At 37.6% G+C, this 20,581-nt stretch overlaps 1 protein-coding gene across 3 annotated transcripts in view; it reads left to right on the forward strand.

The window, feature by feature from the left end:
• ARFGEF1 (ADP ribosylation factor guanine nucleotide exchange factor 1) overlaps positions 1-20,581 on the forward strand; it is a 151,433-nt gene that overhangs the window by 116,925 nt on the left and 13,927 nt on the right. For all 3 annotated transcript variants that reach the window (XM_036830408.1, XM_036830409.1, XM_036830407.1), the window contains exons 23-33: positions 5,042-5,132; positions 10,042-10,082; positions 10,178-10,347; positions 10,714-10,865; positions 10,989-11,161; positions 12,137-12,297; positions 13,132-13,262; positions 16,061-16,190; positions 17,903-18,038; positions 18,121-18,259; positions 18,871-18,943. In XM_036830408.1, coding sequence (XP_036686303.1) covers positions 5,042-5,132; positions 10,042-10,082; positions 10,178-10,347; positions 10,714-10,865; positions 10,989-11,161; positions 12,137-12,297; positions 13,132-13,262; positions 16,061-16,190; positions 17,903-18,038; positions 18,121-18,259; positions 18,871-18,943 — 1,397 coding nt within the window. The remainder of the gene's footprint in view (positions 1-5,041; positions 5,133-10,041; positions 10,083-10,177; positions 10,348-10,713; positions 10,866-10,988; positions 11,162-12,136; positions 12,298-13,131; positions 13,263-16,060; positions 16,191-17,902; positions 18,039-18,120; positions 18,260-18,870; positions 18,944-20,581) is intronic.

Here is a 20,581-nt window from a genome sequence, read left to right on the forward strand (position 1 = left end):
CATGAACTCGGTATAGCCAGGAGCTTCCAGATTTAACCCAGTAGAAAAAAAGGAAGGTATTAGCAAAAACGGGTACAGAAGAACCAAAGACGATACATTTTTAGTCATAAATAGAAAGAGTTCCACCAGGGAAGAAGCCAAGTTTAGACTGTCTTTCACTTTGAATACCGTACTTCTGGGTTTGAATTCTTCCATATTTCTTCTTTACTTACTGTGTGCAAGTTACTTTAATTCTCTGAGCTTCGGGTTCCTGTTTTGCAAACTAATGGTAATATCTACTTACAGAGTTGTCAGGATTAAATAAAAATATATATAAGTGGACTTAGTACAGTGGCTGGTATATTAATTGTTTCTGGATTATTCTTTATCCATCCTCCCTACCTCACTTCCAACCAAGAAATCTAGAGGCATGACTTAAAGAGAACAAGAAGGAATAAACCTGAGATCTAAGAATATTTACCATTTACCTTTTTTTTTTTAAATAATTTTATTATTTTTGGCTGCATTGGGTCTTCGTTGCTGCGCCCGGGCTTTCTCTAGTTGTGGCAAGCGGAGGCTACTCTTTGTTGCCGTGTGCGGGCTTCTCATTTGCAGTGGCTTCTCTTGGTGCGGAACACGGGCTCTAGGGGCACGGGCTTCAGTAATTGCAGCACGCAGGCTCAGTAGTTGCGGTACGCGGGCCTCAGACCACACAGGCTTCAGTAGTTGTGGCGTGCGGGCTCTAGAGCACAGCCTCAGTAGTTGTGGCACACGGGCTTAGTTGCTCCAGGGCATGTGGGATATTCCCGCACCAGGGATCGAACCCGTGCCCCCTGCATTGGCAGGCGGATTCTTAACCACTGTGCCACTGGGGAAGTCCCACCATTTACCTTTTGAGGCTTTGTACTGTAACATTGTACTTCTGGACATTTCTATCCTTTTATGATTTAGTGATTTCTCTGTTGTTGCTTGCAATAAAAATTCTTAGGAAATTTAGAAGAATTTCAAGCTTGAAAAAACAATCCATAGAGAAGGAAGTAAAGACGAGGACCGTGTTGTGGCTTCAGGTTGGACTGGAACAGTTAGTTCCCAGTGGTAATCCAGCTGTGGCAGCCAGCGGTGCAACCTTCACCTCACGTGTATCTTAGGTTCTGTGATTCTGGGAGGTGCAAGTGTAGACCCGGTAACTTGGTGAGCCGGCTGCGGGGTTTGGAACTGCCTGCGCACCTGCGTGGCTGGTGACGTATGTGGCCTGGAAGTCTGACACAGACGCTAGAACTGTAACTGCTCCGGCAGGCAGCGTGAGGCGCAAATGAAAAGTGGTTACAGGCAGGTGAAGTGGACATGCATTGATTGATTCAGCAGCTTTTGAAGGCTGCTTTTTTTTTTTTTTTTTTTCCCCCAGTAAGGCCTAGAGAGTGGAGGAAAGCCCAACCAAAGATAGTTGAGGTTGCCAGGGCTCAGTTTTGGCAAGTAACTAAAAATAATATACCAGTGGAATATTTTATCTTCTATCAGTGTTAGTAAAGCAAGAGAAATAATAATCGCTGGTAATGCTTAGTGGTATACTTGGAAATGAATTAAAATTAATTTGATCTCTGTGCTGCTGTGCTGCTTAGGTTGCAAGGAGATGGGATGAGCCGTCTTCTCCCTTCAGGAAAAGGGAATTTATATTAGAATGTACACTTGGAATCTGGAAATGAGATAGAAATTCCAAGCTTCCAAGCCACTCAGGCGACCAGCCGTACTCTTCCACCTCGCTCATGCTCTGTATAGGCTTCCTCCTGTGTCGTCCACTTCTCTTTTCAGCCTGCTGCGTTCTCCTCTCACTGCAAAGTGACCAGGTCTCTCAGGTCTTCATCTGTGTCCTCGAGGGAGCCGCTCTGTTGACACGGCCCCTGTTGGGCAGAGCCCTCCCTTCAGCTTACCTCAGTGGTTAGTTCCTGGCTCGCCCAGTGTGGCAGATGCCCACCCTTCCAGCTGTGCCCTGTCACCTTTCTTCAGGACGCTGTGGTCAGAACTGAAGCTAGAAGAGGATGTGGTACAGATGGCTGAGCTGGTTTAGTCTGTATATAATATGTTTTTTAAAAAATAAATTAATATTCTCCTTTATTAACAGCATCCATACTCCAAATATTCATGTAACCAAGTTAATAGGGCTGAGTGTATGTTTATCTGACTTTCTTACTGCTGTGATACAAACCTGTACTTTCACTCTTTGGAAACATGAAACTTTTAGTTATTAAGAATACACAGCATGGGACTTCCCTGGTGGCACAGTGGTTAAGAATCTGCCTGCCAGTGCAGGGGACACGGGTTCGAGCCCTGGCCCGGGAAGATCCCACGTGCCACGGAGCAACTAAGCCCCTGCGCCACAACTACTGAGCCTGTGCTCTGGAGCCCGCGAGCCACAACTGCTGAGCCCATGTGCCACAACTACTGAAGCCTGTGCACCTAGAGCCCGTGCTCCGCAACAAGAGAAGCCACTGCAATGAGAAGCCCGTGCACCGCAACGAAGAGTAGCCCCCGATCGCCACAACTAGAGAAAGCCCGGGCGCAGCAACGAAGATGCAACACAGCCAAAAATAAATAAATAAATTTATAAAAAAAAGAAAGAAAAGAATATATAGCATATGATTATTAGGTTTGAATTATATGCATACTGTTCTTTTATGGTATATATTAAAGTTTAAAATTTCAATTGGTTGGTCATATAAATCTTACGTGAATATCACAGCACCTACATCTTTGTTCTTAGTTAACCTAAATATTTGTGCTTTTGAATAATTTCTTTGGTAAAACTGAAATTATTAGCCTGTTACTGTTATACAGATGTTTGAAAGATTTTATATATTTATGAAATTGGTTCTTGGATTGTTAGGGATTTTAAATATTCTTTAAGTAGGTTTATTATTAATGATTACAAATTATTATATCAATATTTAAATATAAAAGGTATAGAAATCTCTATAGGAAGGACATTCAGTTGACACACGAAGTTATGTGGTGACTGGCATTATTTTTTCTCACAGATTTTTCTTCATTAAATTCCTGTAATGTGCTACATACCTCAGGTGTGGCTTGACACGATATTTCCCTGCCACCCCAGTTCTCTGTCACTTATTTCAGGCTTTCATCCTTGTTCACTTGTGTTATAGAAATAGACTCTTAATTTGTCTCCATGGCTCCAATAGCTCTGCCTGTTTCACTGTGTTCTACAGATATTACCAGAATTATTTTTCAGAAAATAGATTGGATCATGTCAGTCTTCTAAAAGGTCTAATGGTTCCCTGTTTTCAAAAGTAGTGCATTAAACGTGGCAGTCAAGGTTCTTCACATTCTATTTCTAGTCTGTTTTTCCAGCTTCATCTCCTACTGCTCGTCTTTCTCTCCTTCATTGTCCCCTGCCAGGCTCATCCTCCATTATGGCTTCACCCAAGTATGTTGAAACATGACCTGCACATGCATAGTTCCATTACTTTATATATGCTGCTCCTTCTTCCTGAATTGCTTTTTCTTCCTTCTTTCCCACATGATCATCCTTTTAGGCCTAACTTGAATTAATATTTTATCATGTGAAGCCTTTCCATGAGCTAACACCCGCATTCTCCCTTCCCCTATCAAAATTAGTTCTATTTAACAACACTTGTGTTATATGTAATTAGTTCATTTCAGTCATGAAGTAATTGTTATATTGTATTAAAGTTGTTTGTAAGTCTGTCTCTCTTTGTAAATTGTTAACTCTGTAGGACAGGGATCACATTCTTTTCCCTTTGTTCTTGTTCAGTTCCTGGAATAGAATTTAGGTTCAGCTGGTTTAAATAACATCGTCTATTATGTTTGCATTCAAAAAGTCATTTATTGACTGTCTAGTCAATGGAGTCAACAAGTATTTGTTGAGCATCTGCTTTGGACTTAATATTGAGTAGAGGAATACAAAGAAAGTGTATGATTTGGTTCCTAGTCTTGGAACTTTTTATCTGGCTGAGAAGGCAATAGTGACACACCTAAAGTAATTTAAATAAGAAACTAAATGGAAGAAATTCTGATTTGAGCAGTATTTAAGTATAAACTTAAATACTTACAGAGGAAGGTGAAACAGTGGAGGGGATTGAGAACTCAAATTTGGGTCTTGGTAGATAAATTTTAGGTAGTTGTGGGATGGCCTGAATAGAGACAGGTATTGGCAAGAATGTTGAAGGGAACTGCCTTAAGCGCTAGGCTGAAAAGTTTATACTTTGTCCTGAAAGTAATAGTAAGCAAAATGAAGGTGATGATTTAGGAAAATTAATCTCCAGGAGAAGAAAGGAGAGATTGAAGAGGGGAAAAATTAGCAAAAGGGAGGGAAAGCAGTGAGGAAACTGTTATATATAGTAATAGTAATCTGGGCCTGAAATTACGATGGTCTAAACCGAGTAGGAATGAAAAATGAGTGAATCATATGAAAAACAGCCCAAAAGAAAGATTTAGTGAAAGTGGAGGAAGGGAAGGATATCAAAGATGATTGTAAGGTTAAGAGTTTGAAAACTGGGGGAATTGTTGTTTTGCTACCTAACACATGGAACCAATGTTGGGGGAAAAGATGCGTGATTCTTTTGAATAAGAGGATATTACAACATACTGGTAGAATTTCCAGTAAGCATTTGTAAATGGGACTGGAGAGTGCATTACAGGGGAGATCTAATTATCGATACATGGAATTGGGAATCCTCCTTAGTAGATATCTTTGGAACTGGGGTTAGTGCTGTGTTTCTTAAACAGTGAGGGAAATTATTCCTAATGTCATTAATTTTGTGATCAAAATTCTCAGTGCCCCTGATTTGTGTGACCTTTGCAAACACAGTTGGTGTCTTTAACCATGTCTGTATACCACTTAGTATATAGCTCAATAAGCACCTTTGGCCTTGATAAATGGTCACTGATACCAAAAGAATCGCTCCCCCAAAGCTTGATTTCTTTCATTAGGAAAATAACTGATTTCAGAAATGTGTCTTAGAACTGAAAGTGCGCTCTTCCGCTGAATCCTTTTCAAACTGAAATGCCTCTCTTTGCTGTGTGGCAGTGGGAGGAAATGTGGACTGGAAACAGATAGCAAGTATTCAGGAATCCATTGGAGAGACCAGTTCTCAGAGTGTCGTCGTCGCCGTAGATAGGTAAGGCGCTTGCTTTACTCCCTTCTCAGAGGGACACTGTTGTAATCCTGTAGCACTTAGGTGTATCCGCTCGTTAGTTAAAAGAGAAACGTTATTGCCAGGACATCTTCTCTTAAGTAATATAAGACTGTATTGTGATATGCTGTGATTTAAATGATGAAGTACCTATAATTTTGCTTTCAAATCATAGAATATAGGAAGGAGATAAACAGTATGAAAATTTAAGTGATAGACATTAGTGGGCATTAGGGAAATTGTAACCTTGATGAGAAAAAACACGGTTATTTTTTTCCTTTATTTTTTTAAAATTTCCTTTATAGAAAATGTACTCCCCTTATTATCCCTATTTGAAAATAGAGTATAATTTGTCTTTTTGAGTGTATGATGTAGGATTGCATTATGGGTGAAAGGAAGGGGTTTGCTGGCAATTCTCATTATAAACTTCTTTGAATAGGATTTCAGAATTTGTATATTATATACATTACCAGATATTCCTCATTTTTAGTTTGTTTTCTAAAAGAAAATCTATACTATGGTTTATTTTACTATAGAATATTTAGTTTATTCTAGATTTTAAAAATTCCCAGTGTGTAAAACAATATCTAGTGTGTTGTTTTTTTTTTTTTTTGAAGATGAGCTTTTTCCAGATGGATGCCCAAATAATTGAAACTTAACATTTTACAACACTGATGTTTAAATTTTTTTTTAACACTTCTGATGGAAACTTTCAAAAATACAATATGTACTATAATTTTTTTTGGTGCTTAGAGACTCATGCTGATCCATTATTTTACTTTGCTTTAGATAAAAACTTGTTGCTCTAAGTATAGACAGAACTAGAGTGTTCATTTGCTACTGGCCCTGGCAATACTCCCTGGAACTTTTTCCTTGAAAAGAATTCTTCATGTCCAATGTCCACTTGCTTTCCTTTTTTTTTTTTTAAGGGAAGGAGGTAATTTGCCTTTCTCTTGTGAAGGTTGAAAAAAGATTGTGTATCATCTTATACCTACTATATAACTCAAAGGCTTAACATGTGCTGCTTGGCACTTTTCAAGGTGCTTTCTGGGAAGGGGATCTAATAAAGGGTTGGATATATGTATATGTATAACTGATTCACTCTAAAACAAACAGAAAAAACACGAAGTGCTTTCCATGTGTTACTTCATTTTATCCTTTCAGCAACCTATGAAATAAGTATTATTATTGTCCTCAATTTACAAATGAGGAAACTGAGACGAGGGGAATTAGATAATTTGCTCATTCTCACAACCCGGCTAATCTTGTCTTGATTATTACCATAACCCTTTCATTAGTAGAGAATTTGGAGGAGTGGCACCGAGATATACACTCAGGCAGCATACCTCTGAGTGTGTTCAACCTCTCTGCCTTTCTGCCTGCATGTACAGCTCCAGAGCACTGTAATATCTGCCCTTCTACTGCTAGGATAGATATCTTTCAAATGGTTTTCTAGCCATCCAGAAAATCATCTTCACTGTCATTATGAGAATCTATACAGGCAACAGTCTGTTTCCATAATATATTTTATATGACCAAAGCCAGTTCTGATTTATCCAGCTGTGCACTGTTTATTACAGGGAGACATGTCACTCATTTGAACAAATGATATGCCTCTCCATTTTAAGAATGTGTGCTGTTTCAGAGGAGTCTTGGCACAAATTCTGTTAGTACTTCATTGTCTCAAACTCATCATCACCAGATACTTCCACAACATAAATTCAATGTCCAATTTTATACAAGACCTCAATATTTAAATTTTACTTTATAGTGAAAGCATTAAAAGTTACCTCTTTGATTTGTTATAAGATTATTTTATTCTTATGTGGTACATATCACTTCCTTGTTAAATTTCTTCTGAATTCCTTTCTGAGTATCTGAGTTTATTTTTATTTGTAATATTCTGATTCTAGTCTATAAGCTAATTCAGTGAGATATCCCTGGTATTCAAGAGAGTGGTGAGAATATTGTCAGGCATCATCCTGGAAAGTTCTGTACTTGTCCAGCAAAAAAAGTCATTTTTCTGTCCTTAGGCCTATTGTTCTGAATAATCTGTTGTGACAAGTATAGGAGCTAAATATGGAAAATAAAATAATTTTTCTTTGCTTAATTATATGTAGCTTCTGTTTCTTAATCAATGGAGAAATATATGTGGTTCCATCAAAAGCTTTAAAATGGTAAAATTTTCTGATTATCTTCACTTTTGTATTTGGAATCCTGTACTATTAGAATTTAGGAGAATATAGGGCACTTTAATCTGGAGTACCTGATCCTCTAGGATTTGCTAGGGAAACATTTGCTAGGCATTGTTAAACCAGATACTTCATAAGTATTACTAAACTTTGCAGGGGTGGATTTTGTCCAGAAATGATTTACCCCTGAAAGTTAAAAACCAGTTACTTAGTACCATAGTTTCTATTTTTATTACTGTTTTCTAAGCACACCAGATCTAGCTTTATACTGGCCCATCCCATGCTTTGGATATTCTGTCACCTGTCAGAAAATATGGACAGCTCCTCCCCAACTGTGTTTGCTCGTAAACATCTTTCATTTGGGTCTAAGCAGTAAATGCTACCTTTGATATTTTCACTATGAAAACTTTAAATACACAGTAATTTAGTCTGCCTGTATGTTGCATACAGCTAAAAGTTTATTTGATCCAGAATCTGCAAGTTTTATCTTTTTTTTTTTTTGCATTGTTAATTGCTATCATAATGTGAATGAATTCAGTAATCTATCAATTTTTTTTTCCTACTCGTACTTTTCAGGGAATGTCTTTTAATATTAACACACAAGATTCTCATGCTTCTGTTCTCTGCTTTTCATACATGGCATGTAGAATCCATTTCATAGATGATTCTGTGAAACACAGCTCTGTTCTCCTGCCTTAGTATATTAAGGTTTAACTTTAAATGCCTCCACAGACTGCTGTGCTCCACCATATGGCTTATCTTTAGTGGAGCGTTACTAGAAATAGAGTGACCCCTCAGAGGCTACCAAAGTGAGTGGGAGTTTAAATGCCCTTTCCCAGGATGCACGCTCCACCTACGTTCCACTGTCTCCTGAGTCTACAGAACCTGTTTGCTGATGATCGTCTCTGTTCTTGGTGCCTTTGTTCTTCACCATCTCACCACATTTAGAGGATTCATTGCTGCTTTCCCCTGGAGTTGCATATAATCGCCACCTCTGCTTCTGTTCTTTACTCCTATATACTTTGTCATTTGCTTCCTTCTCAGTTAAAAAAAAGAAAAAAAGCTTTCTCATTTCTTTTGTTCCTTTTCCTGTTGTTTCCCCTGTACTGTTTAGTTTTGACCTTCTTTGTGGTATGGTTTTTATAGCCATTGCCTTCCATGAGAATACCTCTAGTTTGAGAAACAGCTTAATGACATTCATAATGCATAGTCTAGCGAATCTCATTTTTGTTCATGTGAGAGGTTTGTAGGCTTTGTATATTTTAAATTTCTGGATCCAGTCTAACCAGTGGATTCAGTGGGGCCCCATTACTCTTACTTTTTCTCCCAGCTTGTGTTTTCAGTCAGATTTTTGAATTGTTGTTTTGTTCTACTGATAAGAGCAATATAGGAAATCTCAAGATACCCCTTTAGCAGGAGATCAGATTCTGAGTTATTGCACTGTCAGTTTTTAAGCCATTTTTCCTATCTTGTTTTTGTTACTCCTTGCCAGGATGCATAGACCTTCAAGGACACTGAGGTTGAAACATCGTGATATACCCAGAATTTTTAGATAGTGGTAGTAGGAAAAAGCTAGAATGTATTTTAAATGTTTAAATTACGTTTTGTTCAGGTAAGTGTGAAGCAGTATAGCAAAATAGTTGAGAGGGTGGACTCTGGAGTCTGCCTGTCCTGGTTTGAATCTTGTCTCTAACGCTTACTGGTTCTGTGACTTTCAGAAAGTTATTAAATATCTTTGTGCCTCAGTTTCTATGTTGATAAAATTGGGAATATAATAGTATATACACACCTCGTGGTGTTTGTGATTATTATGTGAGTGGATATATATAAAGCACTTAGGATAGTATCCACCTTGTGATTGTTGGTAGCTATTACTGTTACTATGATGACTGTTATTTCTAAGTTTGATATTTGACCTGCTCCTGCCTTTGAGGTTTCCTTTTTATCGTACAAATACTATGATGTACATTTTAAATTACGGAATATCAGTTCATCCTGGAAGTCAGATCGAACCCTTGGTTACAAACTCAGAACATGGATAAAAATTCAGACTTTAAAATAAGAGGACTAATATGTTTATGCTGAAATCTTTTACGAAACTTTGAAACACAGTAAAAGAGCTCAGTGAAGAAGGCAGGGCAAAGCTGGACAGCATAGCTTAGCTCTAACCATTTGAATTCTGTAAGGAAAGCGGGTTAGCCACTTGTTGGTTAAACTGTTGGAGACTATTTGCAAGGTTCTATTAATCATTTGTAATTTAACATAAATGAGTTTTTTAATCAAATGCACATTGCTTGTAAAAATAAAGTAGAAGTTTTCATTTTAAAACATGTTTAATGTGAGTAAATACTCAGGAAAATTAAAAAATCTTGTTTTGTGTATGCCAGTTATTAGTTTTACAACTTAACATTTTTCTTATTCTAAGACTCTCATAAGATACCTTTCCTAGTGTTAATAAATTTACTAATAAAATTACAACAATGTATTTGTACTCTAATATATCATTCGGTACAAAGGAGGGAGGGAGGAACATCCAAGCTATACTTGTTACTAACATACATGATAAAAATATTCATTTGATTACCTGATTTTTGGTTCCCTTAAAACAGATAAAAGTAGCTCGTACCCCAGGCCACTTACTTTTGAATTGATGTATCAGAAGTGAGACATTACAAGTTTTTGAATTATGTTTTTTTCTTTAGAATATTTACAGGGTCCACAAGGCTAGATGGAAATGCTATTGGTAAGTATGTACATTTACTCCACTTAAAAACTGATTTTTTGGCTTAAAACACTTCAAAGTTAAGTTTTAAAAATGTTAATCTATTTATATTATAGTGGATTTTGTCCGTTGGCTCTGTGCTGTGTCTATGGATGAATTACTTTCCACTACACATCCAAGAATGTTTAGTCTACAAAAAATAGTAGAAATATCATATTACAACATGGGAAGAATAAGATTGCAGTGGTCTCGAATTTGGGAAGTTATTGGAGATCATTTTAATAAGGTATTTGAGTAATTATAGGATTTGCTTAATTTGTAATTTTTTGTTGTTTAAAATTTCCTTATCATGATCTAATTGAGACCTTTTTCCTTTCCAAGCAGTTTTTTTATTACATTTTTGTAATTAGATTTAGAAAACCCTTTGAGTCCTGTTTTTTCTTTTAGAAATAATTGCTCTAGGTTTTAAGAATTTAGTTAAAATATGTTCTTCTTGTTGAGAAAAATTGTTAGCACACTTAGTGCCTTTATGGAGAATCTTTGAATTTACCTATCTATGCTATTAATTATATATTTTTTCTAAAATAAAAAATAAAGAATTAGCAAGTTTCACTGCTGATATTAGCACCCTATATTTCTGTTGCCATTACAGGTTGGCTGTAATCCTAATGAAGATGTAGCTATTTTTGCAGTAGACTCCTTGAGGCAGTTGTCAATGAAGTTCTTAGAGAAAGGGGAGCTTGCTAATTTCAGATTCCAGAAGGATTTCTTAAGACCTTTTGAACATATAATGAAACGGAACAGGTATTATATTTGTTGAATTGTTAATATCAGAAAAATACCTTATTTTCCACAGTAGGGGGAAAAACCAAAGAAAAGGAAAGAAACCTGATGAGTTTTATCCAAGCAATTGTATTATTATTTTAGGTCTCCAACAATTCGAGATATGGTTGTACGGTGTATAGCACAAATGGTTAATTCTCAAGCTGCTAACATTCGGTCTGGATGGAAGAACATTTTCTCTGTATTTCATCTAGCAGCATCCGATCAAGATGAAAGCATAGTTGAACTTGCATTCCAAACAACGGGGCATATTGTCAGTGAGTATTCTCTAAGCTCTGTTCAAGTTAAAGAAAACAAAACTTTAATGTGTTCAGAAGATAATTCAAGTATAAGATTATGGGCTTGTCATGGGCTTTAAGTTTTCCAAGTTTTGCCTACAGAAGCAGAGTAAATAATGACAGTGTTATCATTATTATAATATTATAGTTAACATTTATCGAATGTTTACTATATGGCAAGCACTATAAGCACTTTGCATGCATTTTCTTCAATCTTCACAGTAACTGTATGAGATAAACATCTTTATTATTCTCTCTTTTTTTTTTTAATAGATAAGGAAACTCAGACCCAGTGAGGTTAAGTAATTTGTCTAAAGGCACAAAACTAGTGAGTGATGGCGTTGAGATGCAAAGCCAGAGAGTCTTAAAGCACAGCATTTGTTTTTCACCACTGCACTACACAGCCTCCTTTGACTTTAAAGAAGAATAAAATACTAAGGATCTTAATTAAGCCTCTCTAGAAGATAATGATGTCGTCATCATCAACATCAAGAATGATGACATCATCATAGCTGTCATTTATTGAGTGCTTGCTTGAATTAAATAAATTAAGTACAGTGCTAAGCACTTTACTTACATTTTATTTAGTGCTTACCACTATCCTGTGCATATTATTATCGCCATTTTATAGATTAAGAAACTCAGATACAGAGAGATTAAATGTAATTTTGAATATTCACTCAACATCCGTTGATTTTGTATCTACTGTGTACCAGCCACTCTATTAGGTGCTGGGTTTATAGTGTAAACAAAACACAGGCCTGTTTCCCTGTTTCTACTACTCAAGGCAGTCAAGTAACTGGTCAGGACAGACGTTGGAACCGATGTCTGTTGGACATTTAAACCCTTAATCTTTAAGAAATATCCATTACATCTAGAGGTTGGTGTATTTGAGGTATAATTAAGAAAAGCTGAAAATTGATAATTATATTTATGTGTTTTTCTCCCGTATAGCCCTTGTGTTTGAAAAACACTTTCCAGCAACCATTGATTCTTTCCAGGATGCAGTGAAATGTTTGTCTGAATTTGCATGCAATGCAGCTTTCCCAGACACAAGTATGGAAGCAATTCGACTTATTCGCCATTGTGCAAAATATGTGTCTGATAGACCTCAGGTATAGCATCATTTAGTAAACAAAATGTTACTGAGCATTTATTTCCAGTCAGAGATCCAAGTTTATTTGGGAATTGAAGGGATATGAAGTATTTATTTTTCAAAATTATCTGAGTTATGGTTACATTTGTTGAAGATGTCAGGTATTTTTCTGAGTGTTTCACGTGTATTAACTTGTTTAATATTCCATAACAGCTTTATGGGATAGGTTGTGTGTTATAGCCCCATGTAGATAAGGAATCTGAGGCACAAAGAAGTTAAAAATGTGCCCCTGCGTGCGGGGGATAGTAAAGGAGACCTAGGATTTGAACCCAAGCCTGTGTTTTTAGCCATTACCTTAATATACTAAAGTTGACTGTGGATGAGTGTAGGCTTAAGCACTGAAGTAAAAGGTTGAATTGGCAACCTGGCTGCCAACTTTGACTTGCATATCTGAATCTGTCTGTGTAACTATCATGAGGAGCAGTGATGCTTCATAGACTTTTACTACGTACTGACATGGACCTGTGGGGTATCTAGTTCTTCTTACGTACATCTACTCGTTCGATCTTCACCCCTCCCCAGTGTGGTGGCATGGCTGCAGGATGTAATAACCATTTAAATGATAAAAATGGAAACCTGAATAATGCAGGAAGCTGGTGATGGAGTTGAAGCTGAAAGCAACTTTTGGTTCTAGTCCAGTGCTCTATAGGCAGTTGTAATCTCCATCTTTTTTTAAGTTATCAAATTGCTCACTTTTGATTAGTAAAGTGTTAAAAAAAATTTTGGAGAAATAATATGCTTAATGTATAGGTATTATGTTTTGCCTTTAATAAACCTACGTTTCTTCTTGAAGGCTTTCAAGGAATACACAAGCGACGACATGAATGTGGCACCTGAAGACAGGGTGTGGGTGAGGGGATGGTTCCCAGTTCTCTTCGAGTTGTCCTGTGTCATCAACAGATGCAAGTTAGATGTAAGAACCAGGTAACAGCCAGTACTTGTAATTAAGATTTTGAGAGGCTTATTCTTACTTTAATCAAATCAACTTGTGAACGCAAGTTCAATTTTATCAAATATAGTAGTCATTCGATAGGCAGATTTTAAAATATGTTAAGTAGAGTAACAATAAAAAATGGAAATAAATTACTTTTCCTTAAAATTTGATTATGGCCTACTTTGAGTTTTAGGTTCTATGTTAATTTACACATTCTGTCTTTTCATACATTTGTTTCCAATCAGAAATTGAAGTTAGCACCAAAATTTATTTTCTGATGAATGATAAAAGAATTTCCAAATGCATGTCTTTGGTGGATTTTAGGTGAAGAACCATTTCTTTTTGAAGACTGGCCAGTAACATAGTTTTGAATAATATAGGCCTGTTCAAAAAGAATTGAACTCTTTCAAAAGTATATTCTCAATAAAAGATCTATATGAATATCCAGTCCATTTGTAAAGAAACTATTATGGGCATAATGTAACCAGACAGGTACTCAGTGCACACTTCTTACAGTTATAAGAAGTTGTTATGAATTTGTTAGAGTTCACATCAATCCCATAGTATTGTTTTTCTCACCCTGTATTTTTGACGGCCAAATTGAAATGAGCAACTTGTGTATCCTAATGTCTGTCAACAGTGCATCAGAAAGGTAGTATAGACTTGTAACAAATCCATGATAGAATATAATGAAAGAATGAATCTCTCCTTCTGTCCCTTATGCCAGAACCACACCTATCCCCAGCCAAGGTTAAGTTTGTTTTATAGCCTAAGAAATGTTTCACTTTTATAGTGCTATTTGTTATAACAAATTTTGTGAAATAGAAAATAATCCAAAATATGACTCACACCTTGGAAACTTGTTATAGAATTTAGTAATCACAAGCACATATGACATTGTATTTCGCATTTAGGCATCGAGGAATTTTTGTCAGTGGACCTGTTAGGAAACTTGATAAAATTCAAGATGACCCCCAATTGATACAACTCTAAATTGTTTAGATATACAGCTTTCAAATGTCCAGCCACTTCAGTAGAGCAACGAACATATCATAACTGACGAGTCATGGAAACTCAGCACCCCCCCTCCCTGCCCTTGTTTATTTGTAGAAGTCTGTTTGACGTGGACCTACCTGCTTTCTTAGCCTCTCAGCCTGTCCTTGTCTGGGACCACGCTACCTTGCTTCTCACCATATCCTATGTTCAGATTATGGATGGGTTTAGTTGTTAAAGAGGAGAGAAAAGGGATGTTCTAGTTGGTAGAAAAGAGGGAAAATAAGAGTAAACTTTGTTCAGTGATGGCTTTGATTTTCTTACCTCATTCCAGGATTTGTAAAGGCAGTTATTTAGATTACATTTAAAAATGCAGCACTATGATTTGTATAACACACTAATTACAAAGTACTTTCAAATGCATTCTCATTTGAGTCCCTCAGAATTCTGTAGATTTAGGGTTGAATAATTAACCTGGAGCCCTACACATTGTTTTTCCCTACACCAGCAACTTAAGTATTCATCAAAACGTGTTCAGTAGTAAAAAGCCTTGGAAACCTCCATAGCTCTGCGCTTGCTTTGGGGGCCTGGAAGGAACAGGGTTTTCACGTCCACTCACCCCAGCCCGGGGGTTAGCATCCGGTTTACTTGGAGTGGGAGGAAGAGGGAGCCTTGTCCACTGTAGGGGAGACGTGGAACTCTGACACGGTTCTCCTGGGGAAGACAAAGTGTGTTTCTTCCACAGGAATCCCTTTACTGTAGTTCCTTTACTTCTGATTTTACACATTAGGTATCTTACAGATCAAATAAACTGTTGTGAACTTGCCGTAGGACTGAACTACCGTAATGTCATTTTACACACCTATTGAACAACTACTTGTTGAGAGCCTACTATGTATCAGGCATGTACAAGGCCCGGGGGTAGCAGCATAGCAGCAAATGAACTAGACCACGTACCTGTCCTTATGCAGTGTTTCACAGGAAATTTTGTTCTGGCCTACTGTCAGACTTTTCGAAATATAAACCTTTTCTAAGTGGAAGGGTACCTATATTTTACTAGAAGAAATTAATGTATAGAGAAAAGATCAAGCTTTTTAATGTTTACATGAAGGCATTATTTCAAGGAAGGTAATAAGGAATCAGAAGGCAATTTTGAGTTTTAGTTTTAACACTTATTCAAAAGAGAAGAATGGGATATTAAAGCAGTTTATTTGTTCAAGGAACACTTAACTGTGTGCCTCTGTGTGACAAGTGCTGCTCTGGCCTGGGATACAGCAGGAAACAGACACCCTGCCCACACTAGTGTCTTACTGGATTAGTTTGATAAATCCTTCAGTTTGAGGATATTATGTGAACAATTAGAGTGTTAACTAAAAATTCCTATAGCTCTTTGAAAAAGATTTTCTAAAATCTAATTTTATTTGTTCTTAGACTGATTTCCGTGGCCACAGTGCCACAAAATTAATATTCACCCAAATGATGATCTTTCTCAATCTATAATTCCATTTACATTTTTTAAATGCTGGAATGATGGGGTGGGAGTGGAAGAAAAGTAGAAGAAAAAATTTTCAGGCCAAGGCGTTTGGAGTTTTTTCCAAAAGGATGCATCCTAAAGAAACCTGTTTTACAACCTAAATTTTTTAAAGCTCAGTATCATGTGTTAGTTTAAAACCAGTTTTAAACTTTGCTTTCAGTAACTTTTTGCATTAACTATAAAAACTATTTTAGGAGGGGGATTCTAATGTGGTATGCTTTTTTGTATTACAGCTTTCCTAATTACATTTTATTATTTTAGGGGTTTAACAGTAATGTTTGAAATAATGAAAACTTACGGCCACACTTACGAAAAACACTGGTGGCAGGATTTATTTAGAATTGTTTTCAGAATCTTTGACAACATGAAATTGCCAGAACAGCAGACAGAGGTAAGAGAACATGAGATTTTCATTTAACACAGTGAAGTCAAAAGGTTCTTTTTTTCCCTAATAACATTTTTTTTTTTCCTAATAACATTTTAGCATTTCAAATTAAGCACAGTGAACAGAAAAAAATCCTAGAAATTTTTTCTGTAAGGCATTATAATATAGTAGTAAGTCTTTATAAACAATGCAGTTTGGGGATAGAAGTGAGTTAATGAATTGAGTTTTGTTTTCAGTGTTTTTGTTGAACTTCCAGTGTCTTTTCCTCATTTTAATGTTGTCACAAGTAAAACATGAGAGCTCTCCTTAGTATTCATGGGGCTTCTTATTCTGAATTGAATAAGGAATGCGCGTTTGTTTATTTATCTATTTATTTCAAAGTCTTTTACTACAGACCAGTTACAGTATGTGTTCCAGTAAGTGTGGGAAAGAACATCAGGTCTTCGTGTTTTGTCCCATATACTGTATTAAATGCAAAATTGGGGACCTCTCTGACCTGCGCAAAATTTTATTTTAGATCTACAGGTAGACTCTTAAAACATTTTATAAAGTGGACTAAGTAGATATATGTTTATGCCCTGGCACAAAACCATGTATAAAAATTAGTCCAGATTAGTCCATTTGAGAAAAATAAAGAAATTACTTACACTCCCCCCCCCTTTTTGGGGGGCTGTGTTGGGTCTTTGTTGCTGCGCGGGCTTTCTCTAGTTATGGCGAGTGGGGACTACTCCTCGTTGCGGTGCGCGGGCTTCTCATTGCGGTGGCTTCTCTTGTTGTGGAGCACCAGCTCTAGGCGCATGGGCTTCAGTAGTTGTGATGTGCGGGCTCAGTAATTGTGGCTCGCGGGCTCTAGAGCGCAGGCTCAGTCGTTGTGGCGCACGGGCTTACTTGCTCCGCAGCATGTGGGATCTTCCTGGACCAGGGCTCGAACCTGTGTCCCCTGCATTGGCAGACGGATTCTTGTTTTTTGTTTTTTTAATTAATAGCTACTTTATTTATTTATTTATTTATTTATGGCTGTGTTGGGTCTTCGTTTCACGCGAGGGCTTTCTCTACTTGCGGCAAGCGGGGGCCACTCTTCATCGTGGTGTGTGGGCCTTTCACTATCGCGGCCCCTCCCGTTGTGGGGCACAGGCTCCAGACATGCAGGCTCAGTAGTTGTGGCTCTCGGGCCCAGTTGCTCCACGGCATGTGGGATCCCCCCAGACCAGGGCTTGAACCCGTGTCCCCTGCATTAGCAGGCAGATTCTCAACCACTGCGCCACCAGGGAAGCCCTGGCAGGCGTATTCTTAACCACTGCGCCACCAGGGAAGTCCCCTACTTACACCCATTTTATTTTAAACCTATGCTAACCCACTTGTGTAAATTCTTATCATTGCCTTCCTCTGTTTTTCTTCCATGCTCTATCATATTCTGGAGCAGGACCAACTTGTTATTAGTGTCTGTTGTTTGAAAAGTCATAGCGTTAATAGCCAGACAATGCAGTGGTGGTTTTTTTTAATAAAACAGTGCAGAAAATAGTTATTTTATATGCAGATGGTTATGGGATAATGAAGAGAAGATCAGATATAAAGTTGAGGTGAATGTCATATTCAAGGAGTTCAGTGCTCTGAAAGGAACCTACAGGCTTACGTTTTAAATATGCAAACATATTTCTTTGAAATTCTAGTAGTTGATGAATGGCCCGACCTTCATTTAATGACTGTCTCCCCTGTAGAAAGCGGAGTGGATGACGACGACATGTAATCATGCACTTTATGCGATCTGCGATGTGTTCACCCAGTATTTAGAAGTACTCAGTGATGTACTTCTGGATGACATTTTTGCCCAGCTCTACTGGTGTGTGCAGCAAGGTAGGTCTGTACCAGATAAGTGACACAAAGTGTTAAATGTGACCCTGGTAATACACAAGTGAATTGCTCTTTTCTTTTCCAGACAATGAGCAGTTAGCACGATCTGGTACAAACTGCTTAGAGAATGTTGTTATTCTGAATGGTGAAAAATTTACCCTAGAAATCTGGGATAAAACTTGTAACTGCACACTGGACATCTTCAAAACCACAATTCCACATGCGTAAGAAGATTTTATACAACTTTATATTTGTATATTGAATGATGGACATAAAAGTTTTGATAGTAATTAGTGATTTCTCGTAACAGAAATCCTTTTTAAAATATCTCAGTGTTCTTTGAATTTGTGTTTATTGCAAATCAGACTCCTATAAAACCGTAATAAATACATGAATTAAATTTTTTATATACCCAAACTTTTAGTTTGATCATTTAAAATTGGAGTCATAATGAAATGATTTAATAAGATTTTATTCATCCAGATTAAACGAAGCAGTGGTTCTGAATTGAAAAAAAGAAAATCTCAGCATTTGTTTTAGTTACTGTAAATGTAATAATCTAAGGAAAATTTATTGTATTTTGTATTACAATATTGTAAATATTGTATTTTACGGTTAATTATCATCTTTTTCTAAGGGATAAGTTTGGAATTGAATTGTAGTGGAGTTTTTACTGATTGGGAAACTAAGACATAGTCTTGCTAAATGACTTGTTGGCACCCGGATCATTTGTAGGACACCTTGAACTTGCTTCCCAGCTCGTTTCGTTTCAAAACATGTTGGATGCGGCGTGGTTCACACTCTCAGTGACTGGTATGATTTTGGTGTTTTAAAGGCTCTTGACCTGGCGTCCTGCTTCTGGAGAAGCTGCTCCCACACCTCCGTCTCCTGTGAGTGAAAAACAGCTGGTAAGTTTTAACAAATAAAGCATATATTAAATTACTTAACTATTTGTGGTAAGTATTCTACCATGGGGCAGATTCTTTTATATGAGCCCAGCTCTTTTAAAAAGATGTCGTAAAATATAGATGGTCTTGAGACAGAGTAAAATGATTTTGAGAGCACAAGAGGCAGGTACCAGTTTACATAAGGATTTACATACCAAGCTGAAGATATTATCGGATGTTATTTTATTTAAACTTTCAACTTTGATATAATTTCACCTTAGAGAAAAGTTACAAAAGCAGATTAAAGAATTCTGATAGACGCTTCACGCAACTTATTTGTTTCCTAGATCTGCCGTAACAAATTACGACAAACTTAGTGGCTTAAAACAACAGAAATTTATTCTGTCACGGCTCTGGAGGCCAGAGGTCCAAACTCAAGGCATCAGCAAGGCCACATTCCCTCCCAGGGTGTTAAGGGAGAATCCTTCTTTGCTTCCTCTAGCTTCTAGTGGCTGCTGACAGCCCCTGGCGTTCCTTGGCTTGTACACACATCCCTCCATTCTCTGCCTCCATCTTAATGTAGCTGTGTAAAGCCAAATCTCTCCCTCCTCCCTCCTTTAAGGACACTAGTCATTAGATTTAGGGTCCTCCCCAAATTCAGAATGATCTCGTCTCAAGATCCTTAACTTGAAAGACTCTGTTTCCATGTAGCCTTCACAAGTACCAAAGGTTAGGACTTGGACTTACCTTTTTGGGGCCACTGTTTAACCCATTATCTACCCTCTGGTGCCCCAAAATTCATGTCTGTCTTTCGGGCGTAGTCATTTATGCCATCCCAACATCCCCGGAGTCTCAACTTAGTGTAGCATCAACACCAAGTCCAAAATGTCATGTAAATATCATCTTATCAAAAGTCCCAAATCTCATCATCTGAGTCATCTAAATCAGGTATGTGGTCTCTTCTGGAGCAAAATTTCTCTCTATTTGTGGACCTGTGAACCTGTAGAACAGATTAACTGCTGCAAAATACAGTGGTGGGCAAGCATAGGGTAAACATCCTCATTCCAAAAGGGAAGCATGGAAGGAGGAAAAGGGTCACTGGTCCTAATCAAGTTCAAAACCCAGGAGGACAAACTCATTAAGTTTCAAGGCCTGAGGATAATTTCTGTAGCTCGGTACCCTGCCCTACCCTCTGGGCCCATGGCTTCTCCCTCTGGGGCTTCAGCTTTACCCTCTGAATCATTCCTCACTTACAAGTTCCACTTTCCACCCAGTAGTACAACACAATTCAGCCAATGTTTCTGCAACTTATAACAAGGATCACCATCCTTCCAGTAGCCAATAACACATTCCTGATTTCCTTCTGAGATCTCACCGGGAACACCTTTTTTTTTTTTTCTCAAAGTTATTTATTTATTTATTTTGGCTGCGTTGGGTCTTCGTTGCTGCGCGCGGGCTTTCTCTAGTTGTGGTGAGCGGGGGCTACTCTTCATTGCGGTGCGCGGGTTTCTTATCGCACTGGCTTCTCTTGTCGCAGAGCACAGGCTCTAGGCGCGTGGGCTTCAGTAGTTATGGTGCACAGGCTCAGTAGTTGTGGCTCACGGGTTCTAGGACGCAGGCTTAGTAGCTGTGGTTCACAGGCTTAGTTGCTCTGCAGCA

The sequence above is a fragment of the Balaenoptera musculus genome, chromosome 17 (genome assembly GCF_009873245.2).
Source record: "Balaenoptera musculus isolate JJ_BM4_2016_0621 chromosome 17, mBalMus1.pri.v3, whole genome shotgun sequence".
Lineage (NCBI taxonomy): Eukaryota > Metazoa > Chordata > Mammalia > Artiodactyla > Balaenopteridae > Balaenoptera > Balaenoptera musculus.